Genomic DNA, 10308 nt, shown 5'->3' with positions numbered 1-10308 from the left:
ATATCATAACTTATTCGTTTGTTAAAAAATAAATCATTTGAAACATTTAAAAAAAGACTATAGGCAAGCGCCAAATCCGACAGATGGCGCTGTTTTTGAGCCAAGATGGCTGCCGAAACAGGATAAGGGAACGACCACGTGCTTGTTCAGTGCCTGAGCCGATTTAGTTTCCGTCGGTGACGACTACTGCGAGGACCAAATTGAGAACAAATCATTGAATTTATGTCAAATTCTAGACTAACGGCGACAGGAAACGTTGTCTTGTAGAAGGTGAAGCCGTTTTGGATGCTGGACACATCGTATTTTGTGGATTAAACTCTAACAACAACACCAAAGTTCATGTTGCTTTAGTGTTGCAATCTCAAATACAGTATTGGCATTTTAATACATCTTAATTACAGGGAGAATGCACGTGCAATGCGGGGCTGTCTGGTTTTTGTAAACATGTGATAGCATGATTATTACACGTTAACAGGTGAGAAGTATTTAAATATTTTAAACTGTATACACCATGTTCAAATATAAAAACATAGTTTTATTTATCATAATAGTTAAAATTAGTGCCAATCTGAAGGTAACCCGGCTGAGTCATTCAACACTTTTGACTGACTTATACAACATAGGTCAGTCAAAAGTTTGTAGCACACATTATGTTGTGTGTGTGTGCGTCTCATATATCCAAAACGGCTTCACCTTCTACAAGACAACGTTTCCTGTCGCCGATATAGTCTAGAATTTGATGTAAATTCAATGATTTGTTCTCCATTTGGTCCTCGCAGTAGTCGTCACTGATAGAAACTGAATCGGCTCAGGCACTGAACAAACACGTGGTCGTTCCCTTATCCTGTTTCGGCAGCCATCTTGGCTCAAAACAGCACCCTCTGTCGGATTTGGCGCTTGCCTATATTGGATATCGGGTTTGGAGATGTTTATTTATATTATATACTGCATTAATTAGTAATAAACAGATAACCGAAGAAAAATTGACATGATCTTTTCGATCCAAAAATTCGGGGCTTAAGTAATCATTTCTTTAAACATTATCTTTTAATTTTAATGAAATGGCCAAGATCAATAAATATATATAAAATAATTACAATTTGGAAGAAACAATGAGTCTTCACTTCCTGTGTTTCTTTCAAGACCTCAGTTTTAACGTAACTTCGTTTTTAAATGTTTTCACATAATGAGGTGGACAAGAAGCCTCAAATAAAAGGTCAACTATGCCCATAATGACTTTTGTTTCTGAGATTGTAAAAGGACAGGAAGTGAAGACTCGCTATTTCTTCCAAATTATGAATATTTTATATATATTATCTTTTAATGTTTATTAGTTTTTAAATTGAAAATAAATTAGGTTATGTTTTTCAATGGAATGATTATTAGAGAATTAATTGTCACTTAAAGATTAATTGATGGATGAACTGATTAATATGATTAATCGCCATGTCTCTAGTTTTTTGTAGTGAGTGTGTTTTAATGTCTGAAAAGTTATTTAAAATGTAGAAACAAGGTTTTGTTTGTGATTGTTTATTTCTCACTCCATTATTTTTGAGAAGAATACTGTTATTTGACTATAAATATTTCTTTATTCTCTTTTTTTAATATATCACATTGTCTCACAGGAAATGTTTTAAACTCCATGTGTGCCGAACTTGCCATCAATGCAACTTTCAAGCTACCTCAGCAATTGAATGCACATTTCCACAATACTGAAAATTCACAATGTACACATTTTGATGCTCTATGAGTTTAAACTCAAACACAAAAGGATTGAGGAGCCATGCCACAAACATCTGCAGGATCTTTGGTGAGGCCACTGTGATGGCTTGCACCTTCCAGTGATGGTTTGAGAAATTACAAGGTAGTGAACTGAGCCCAGAAAATGAACCCTGTAGGAGGCCACCTTTTGCTTTTGCTTCCAAAAAAAGAATTATCTCAACAGGATAATACTTTTTTGATGTTTGTTTGTTTAACTTAAATACCTAATTTTATATTATATAGTTAATTTTCAAATCAGAATTAGAAAAGATTATTGATTATAGTCGAACACTAGAAAATTTATTTTTGCTTTTCGTAATAATGTTTGATTAAAATCATAAACCTAATTTTTAATTAATGCCCCTATTATCAGGCTAATTTAATAGTTAAATTACTTCATATTTAATTATTATATTAGCCTTATATCAGCCTGATAATATGGCAGACTGTTTGACATTAAAAACCAATATATTAAAAATTAAATTCCATTTAAATTTCTGCAAAAAATTATTAAAAACATATTTTAGTAACAGTGTCATTGTATTCATAATTATATGCTAACTTATTTATAAATAAAGTGGATTTGAAACTATGTAATAGAATATTTAGAATAATTTAGAATTTGTTAATAAACAGAATATTGAAATAAATAGTACAAAAAATAACATACACAGATATTATAGGGTAATGACACCAGTACTCGACTATTTAAAGCTGTTTTGGACTTTGATATTTCTTTATTACGACATGTAGTAACATGAAAATAAAATTCATATATGAAAATGAAGTTTATTCTATACTTTTCATGGAAAAAAAACATTTTTTATTAGACTTTTGTTTACATTTTAAAAAAATCATCACAGGTTCATCCAGTAGACAACCAGTGGGTCACACAATCATTTATAGTGGTTGACAACTTTATTAAGAACCTCACAAATGCAACAACTGTGAAAGGATAAGTTAGCTCAATAATAGATATTTTGTAGAAAATATGCATCTGAAATGTGGAACCCTCATTATCTTTTAAAGATGGGACGATGCCTCAATATGTGGTCAACTACCGGAAGGGGCAGTTTCACAATAATTGTTTCCATCAACCCATTATTCTTACGTGTTATTAACAAAGGGGTCATCTTATGCTTCCTGTCAAGATGGCTTGTCCAAACCTGTTCCGATGGACTAATTATGCACAGATTTCCGCTTACGTGGTCGGCAATAGTCGCCCACCCTATATATACGTTTCTGTTTTTAAAATGAAATATTTTGTTGTTTTAATTTAAAAGATCTGTTTATTTTTAAGATTATTTAACTTTTATCTAGTTTACATAAAAACAATTAAGAGATGATAATTGAAATTAAAATATTTGAGTTTAGATCTCGATTATAATAAATTTTTTTCTCTTTCAGGCAATTAAACTACTAATAATGACATCCATCATAAAATTACAAGCAATGTCAGGGGTTTATGATGAATCCCCTCATTGCTATCTATTACAGGTGGATGAATTTAAATTTCTCCTGGATTGTGGATGGGATGAATCTTTAAACATGGCATTTGTTAAGGAATTGAAAAAGTTAGTGATTTTATTTATATGTTAAAAGTTTAAAGTTATTTGTTGTCATCTTATAATTTCTCATTGCTTTTAGCATCCAAAGCCAAGTGTGTCATATTATTTTACAATGTGTATGCATATTTGTTCTAATTTAAAATTTCTGTAAATAATGTTTTCTTAGTATGATCTTGTTTTATACAGAATTGATACTTGTTTAAGCAGATTTGTGTTTTTGTGGATAGCAAATGGCTAAATTAATTGTTGGATGCACAGTAGTAATTTTGACTATTAATATACACATACTAACTATTGTTATCGTGAAATTCACTATATGTAGTAAAAATAAAAAAAACACTCCCACACAACAAACCTTTATCTCCAGTAATGCGTCCATAGCATGCGCATTTGTTCCAATTTTATTTTGAAACTCAATGTTTGAAGTTGTTCCAAGGAAAGTCATTCTAAGTTTGGAATCCTGTTTTCAATTAACCTGAAGCAGACCTCGGGTGAGGCCGAAAACGTTTGTTCCCGAAATTTAAGCATTACAAGAGATAAAGGTTCGTTGAGTGGTAGTATTTATTAACACCGGTAATCAGATTAGAAGTTATTGATTTAAAATTAAAATGTTTTAAATACATTTTAACATCTTTCTGTTAGTTTTAAAGCTTTAAAGTATAGCTGCATGAGTGTTTAGATATCTGGATTACTTGGGGTACAGCACTAGTTTATGCAGAATTTTGTTTTGTGATGTACAGTACTTACTGACTTGTAAAATAAGATCATATTGTACATACCTATAATATAACTATATTTAATATAAAATATTTCAATAAACAATAATCGATAATAAGACAGAAAAGTTATTTAAATAATGCAAATTTTGATTATACAGTCGACCCCCTATAACACTGTTGATAATTCCGTTTTATATGAATTCCATGTTGTACGAGTCCCTTAAATTTTACAAATACGTGTGCCGGGCTGTGAACGGCTCACGTATTGTAAAATTTAAGTGACTCATACAACATGGAATTCATATGAAACGGAATTATCAACAGTGTTATAGGAATGTCGACTGTAATAAAAATGTTTCAAAATAGATTGCTCTTAAAATTAACTAACTACACACAACAATATTCTAAGCAGATTAAATTTGATACTTTGATGCATCATAGATAAAGTTTTTTCCACGGTTTCAGAATATTCTAAAAACATGTTTGATTTCTCATGTTGTTGACTGTGCCGTTTTGTTTTTCTGTAATAAAATTCTACTCAAACATTTTATGTCAGTCATAAATTCATAAATTTGCATTATTTAATGTTTGAATTTTAGTATATCATAAATTGCATTTGATTAAAAGTGTTAAACCATCAAGTCAGTAGGAGCTACAGTTTGTAAATTGTTAGTTGAGAAACACCAAATTACAATAATAATTTAAATAGGAATTTAATTATAATTATAAGGTTAATAGTTAATTGTAAATACATTTCTTGTAATTTTATAAGAGACTATTAAAAATTCAGTACATGTTGAAATTATTTTATTTTATAAGTTAAAAAAAAATGATAATATTTTAAAAATTTACTATTAAAATATTGCGTTTTTATTATTTTTATTGCATTTTAATTGTTTTCTTTCTTGTAGACATACTAATCAAATTGATGCTGTATTGTTGTCTTATCCTGATGTTTTGCATCTTGGTGCTTTACCCTACATGGTTGGAAAATGTTCCTTAAATTGTCCGATTTATGCTACCATTCCTGTTTACAAAATGGGACAAATGTTCATGTATGATCTCTTTCAGGTAATCATACATTTCATAAAAATAGTTATAACTATAATTTACATGTATTAATATAGAAAAAGAATTCAAATTTTTACATAGAATTATTTTAAATTCATTTATAAATTATGTTAAATTTATCTTTTTAGTCCAGGCACAATACAGAAGAATTTGATTTATTTACCTTAGATGATGTTGATGCAGCTTTTGATAAAATTATTCAGTTAAAATATAGTCAGACTGTTAGTCTGAAAGGTATGTTCTATTTTTGAGATTTCTATTAAATTTAGATGATATTTTTTTTATTACTTTCTTTATCTTAATTTATTAAAACTGCCGCCGATTGCTTAGAAGGTCATGATAGTGTTTGTAAACATGATACATTTGGATCTGCAACAAATAATTTTCTGAAAAGAAATTTAGTTAAAAAAAAATTATATTTTTGTAATAGAAAATGTATTAAACTTTAAAAGTAAGGTTCTAAATTGACAGATATTGCATTAATTTGTAACAGATCTTTAACTGTAAGCTACTGAGGAGTCCAGAGTTTTAATCATCCATGTAGTTATGTTTCTGTTAGAACTAACGTTATAATAACTTTTACATAATAACAAAAAATACACAAAATGTTAAATATGATAGGCAGTTTTACAAAATAATATTTTATTTTATTTAATTTTTTTTATACTAATGTTTTGTTGTATATGCGTATCAAATGAAACATTCTTGATATTGTAAGATCCATTAACTTAATTATTATAAAATTGAATGTTTGTTCTTGTTAAATGATAATAAATAAACAAAAATTTTTTATTACATTATTAATAAATCATAATTAATTAATTACTTAATTCAGGAAAAGGGCAAGGTTTATCAATCACTCCTCTCCCTGCTGGTCATATGATTGGTGGGACTATATGGAGAATTGTAAAAGATGGAGAAGAAGATATTCTTTATGCTGTCGATTTTAATCATAAAAAAGAGAGACATTTAAATGGTTGTGTGCTTGAAAGTGTTTCACGCCCATCATTATTAATAACTGATGCCTATAATGCTACTTATAATCAACCGAGAAGACGATTGAGAGATGAACAATTAATGAGTGAGAATTTATTTTTTTAAGAATTAAAATATTTTATGATTTAATAATTAACATAACTATAGATTTAATTGAATTTAATAATTAATGTTTGTTTATTTAAATAATATAATTCTTGCAGAATTTTACAATATTAAACATAAGTACAGTGGTACCTCAGTATACGTCTGCTTTGGAATACGTCAAATTTGGAATACGTCCTATTTGGACGAAACAAATTTTGCTCAGTATACGACTTAATTCAACTGTACGCGCCATCTATGAACAAGTAGCACTATCAGTGTACTAGACCAGACTAGACGTTCACGGTGCCACAGTTTATAACTTTGTTAAATTTCTTCTGATTTTAATTTGTAAGTAAAATTTTATTATTTTTATTAATCATGAATTTGCAAAAAAGCAAATGAAAAGCAACAGAAAGCTAAAAAAATTTACTAGAATCACAATGGAACTGAAAAAAGAAATTGTTGAGAAATATGAAGGTGGCATGCGTGTTCAAGATTTTAACTGTTGCATACCATATTCCGAGAATGACAATATCGACAGTCGTGAAAAATAAAGACATTATTAAATCTGCTAATGTTGCGAAAGGGTTTAAATCAATTTCTAAACAGAGATCAAAGACATTAGATCATGTTGAGAAATTGCTTTTGCTTTGGATAACTGAAAAAACAGTGTGCTAGAGACACCGTATTAGAAGCAATTATTTGCGAGAAAGCTAAAAAGATACATGCTGATCTCATAAAAAATCAAGCAGGAACTAGCCAGCTGGGAAAGCGAGGTGTTTAAAGCCAGCCATTTTTTTTTTTTAACATGAGAATGGATTAATCATTTTTACATTACTTCTTATGGGAAAGGTTGGTTTGGTATATGTCCTATTCAGTTTAATGGATTAAGGTCCTATTAGGAATGGATTAAGGTCGTATATCGAGGTTCCACTGTATGTAATTTTAAATTAGCTTACATTTTTTGGAATTTTTAATAAGAATCTCAAAATAAATAAATATTTTTTTTTTTTTCAAGAAAAGAATAATTTTATGATATGTTTATTTATTGTTTATAATTTTATTTTTACAGCAAATATATTGCAGACATTACGGAATAATGGAAATGTTCTTATAGCTGTTGATACTGCTGGACGAGTGCTAGAATTGGCACATATGTTGGTATGTTCGTTATAAATTTATTATTTATGTAGAAATATATTAAATCATAGTAAAATCATTACTTTTATTGAATTAAACAAACTTAATGATTAAAAAAATTAGTTTTTATAATTATTATATGTTAATTGTATTCACATTCAATTCTTTTTTTCTTAAGAATTAGCAACAGTTAGTACAAAAATATGTTGTATACAGAAAACTGTTAAAAACTGTTAAAAACTGTTATTCAAACACTAAGTTTGTCGTTATATTGCAATATTTCATGTAAAAAGAGCACTGCAACAAATATGAGAATAGAATAGATTCCAGTTAATAGGGTCATCATTTAATCAAGGCAACCATTTAATCGGGGCAAATCATAAATATTAAAAACAAATCAAGAAAATAATCTAAATTTATTCTATTATTTGAGATATTGCACTGTTTAATTAGGATAGTGATTACTAGATGATATGCTTGTGATATGTGACAATACGGCCATTACTGAGTCATCACCAAATTAATTTAGTAATTAACACGAGCATATTCAGACAGTTTAGTGATTCAGCCTCACTAAAGACATTAGGGAACATGAAGCTTAAAGAAAAGATACAGACATTGAGGAAGATCTCAATCAATGGTTCTTTATCAAAACTGGTATTTGTGTCAGTCTAATGGTCCAATACTAAAACTTAAGTCAGAGGAGATAGCTATAAAGTTGTATCACAAAGATTTGAAAGCAACACATCATTGGTTGTGTAAATAAAACTCCAGGCATAGCATTAAATTAAAGAAAGCACACAGTCAGAAGGATAATGCAATGTAAGTAATAAACAATGCATATTTGAAACTGTCCAATATGTTTCATAAATTTTATGCCAATGACATCTACAATGTTAGTGAAAGATACTTGTATTATCATGCTAATAATTGATTTTAAAAAACAATAGATCGTGAAAATATATTACGTTGTTCAAATATGTCATAGTGGTAAATGAAGGTTTTGGTTATTGGGAAAAATACTTCAGTTACAATTATTAATTAATATTAATATTTGTAATTGAATATTTTGCTTTTAAATAATAATATAAGAATCTTTTATTATTTCAGTATCGTATTGTAAAAAATTATGTGATTTATACATTATTTTTTTTTATATAGGATCAGTTGTGGAAAAATCAAGATTCAGGATTAATGGCCTATTCTCTAGCTTTATTTAATAATGTTAGCTATAATGTTGTAGAATTTGCAAAGTCTCAGGTAATTATAGAAATAAATATGTATTAAGAAATGTGTAAATAGCTTATTATACAGTATTATGTTTTTATTTTTCAATATTTAATGAGCATTATATTTAGTGATTAAGATAACTTTTTGTTTATATATCTTTATTTTATTAAATAGAATATTAACCATTATATACTGTTATTAACTGGAAAGCTTCTTCCAAATTAAACTTTAATTAAATGCAAGTATTACAAATGTATTGCAAATATACATGATATTTTAAATCAGATTTTTTAAAAACCTGCTAATTTAATATAGGTCGAATATAATTTTGTTATAATATATTCTAAAATAGCTATATTTTTTAATTTGCATCTTTAATATTACTTTATGTTGATTTTGAATTATTTTTAATCAAATTCAGTTTAGATAGAAATGGATATATTTACCACTATAAAATATAACTTTGTAACATTTAGAGTATTTTATAAATGTAACTTGAAAAATATCCATATATTTATTATATGTGTAAGATGTTATACTCAATATTATAAGTTATTTCTCTGCTGAAATTGAACTGTTACAGGATTTCATGACTACAAAATTTTTCAATTCAAAATCTTATAAGCTTTATACAGAATGTTGTGTTTAGATTATTTTTACTATTTTGGCAGTCTGAAACATAATCAAATTGAATGTATTTTAATCAAAGGGTTCTGTAAGAAAATGCAATCAAAAATCAGTCATTTTCTTTAAGTTTAATTTCTGATTTAATTTTTCTCAATTAGATTTAATTGTCGTGTTCTTCTGAATTGTATGATGGTTAAAATTCATGTTTGAATTTTAAAATTATTAAAGAATTTGATAAGAATGATGTTATAAACAATTTTTTTCTGTACATATCAAATTTATCACATAAAAATATTCATTTTATTCTTTTTTATTTACTTATTCATCTTTTTATTTAATAAGAATTTTTAAAGTGATTGCAATTATTTAATTTTAAGTCTTTTTTTCCTTATATTTTTAGAATGAATTTCATGTTTTCTTTTATGGTTAATTAATATCAAATTTTCATATAATTTTAGTAAATTATTAACTTAATTATTTAACCTGTTACATCAGAGAATCGTGTAATTTATAAATTTGAATATTTGTAGGTGGAATGGATGAGTGATAAAATAATGAGATCTTTTGAAGGTGCAAGAAACAATCCGTTTCAATTTAAACACCTTCAGTTGTGTCACACAATGATAGAGCTGAATAAAGTTTCTGAACCAAAAGTAAGAAAAAATTATTTAATTGCTTCTATTGTTAAATTTAATGAAAAAGTATGGAATGAAATTTAGCTTTATGTTTTAAAATACTTCTTTTACTTTTATTTAAATACTAATATAAATTTTAAAACAATAGTAAATTATTATTGATATTGACGTACAGCGGTACATTGTAGTTTGAATGTTCCAGAATTTGTATGCTAAGTTTGAGATAAATTCAATCTGGAATTTCGATGATGCTTCTATGTTCAAACTGCACACACAGTGAACAAACGTACTTGCAGCATAAACACCAAGATTTTCAAATCCATTGATTCTAAAGCATTTTGTTTTTTCGAAAGTCGAAGTAATTTAGATATTATTGATTTCCATAATAAAATAAGGAGTATTTTTTAATATTGTAGAATAAAAACCAGTAATATCTAAATTGTAATGTTTAAATAGGAATGTCATTTGTTAAAA

At 27.4% G+C, this 10308-nt stretch overlaps 1 protein-coding gene across 1 annotated transcript in view; it reads left to right on the top strand.

Annotated features, from left to right (window-relative positions):
- Positions 1-10308, top strand: part of LOC111627783 (cleavage and polyadenylation specificity factor subunit 2-like) — a 48938-nt gene that overhangs the window by 10977 nt on the left and 27653 nt on the right. The window contains exons 2-8 of the mRNA XM_023371423.1: positions 3169-3335; positions 4960-5119; positions 5248-5353; positions 5955-6200; positions 7275-7363; positions 8504-8602; positions 9730-9852. Coding sequence (XP_023227191.1) covers positions 3187-3335; positions 4960-5119; positions 5248-5353; positions 5955-6200; positions 7275-7363; positions 8504-8602; positions 9730-9852 — 972 coding nt within the window. The 5' untranslated portion in view covers positions 3169-3186. The remainder of the gene's footprint in view (positions 1-3168; positions 3336-4959; positions 5120-5247; positions 5354-5954; positions 6201-7274; positions 7364-8503; positions 8603-9729; positions 9853-10308) is intronic.

This window comes from Centruroides sculpturatus, unplaced genomic scaffold (assembly GCF_000671375.1).
Source record: "Centruroides sculpturatus isolate CEXI.00-Female unplaced genomic scaffold, Cexi_2.0 scaffold568, whole genome shotgun sequence".
Taxonomy (NCBI): Eukaryota; Metazoa; Arthropoda; class Arachnida; order Scorpiones; family Buthidae; genus Centruroides; species Centruroides sculpturatus.
The sequence above is the reverse complement of the archived record's forward strand: the minus strand, read 5'-3'. Positions and strand labels throughout refer to the sequence as shown.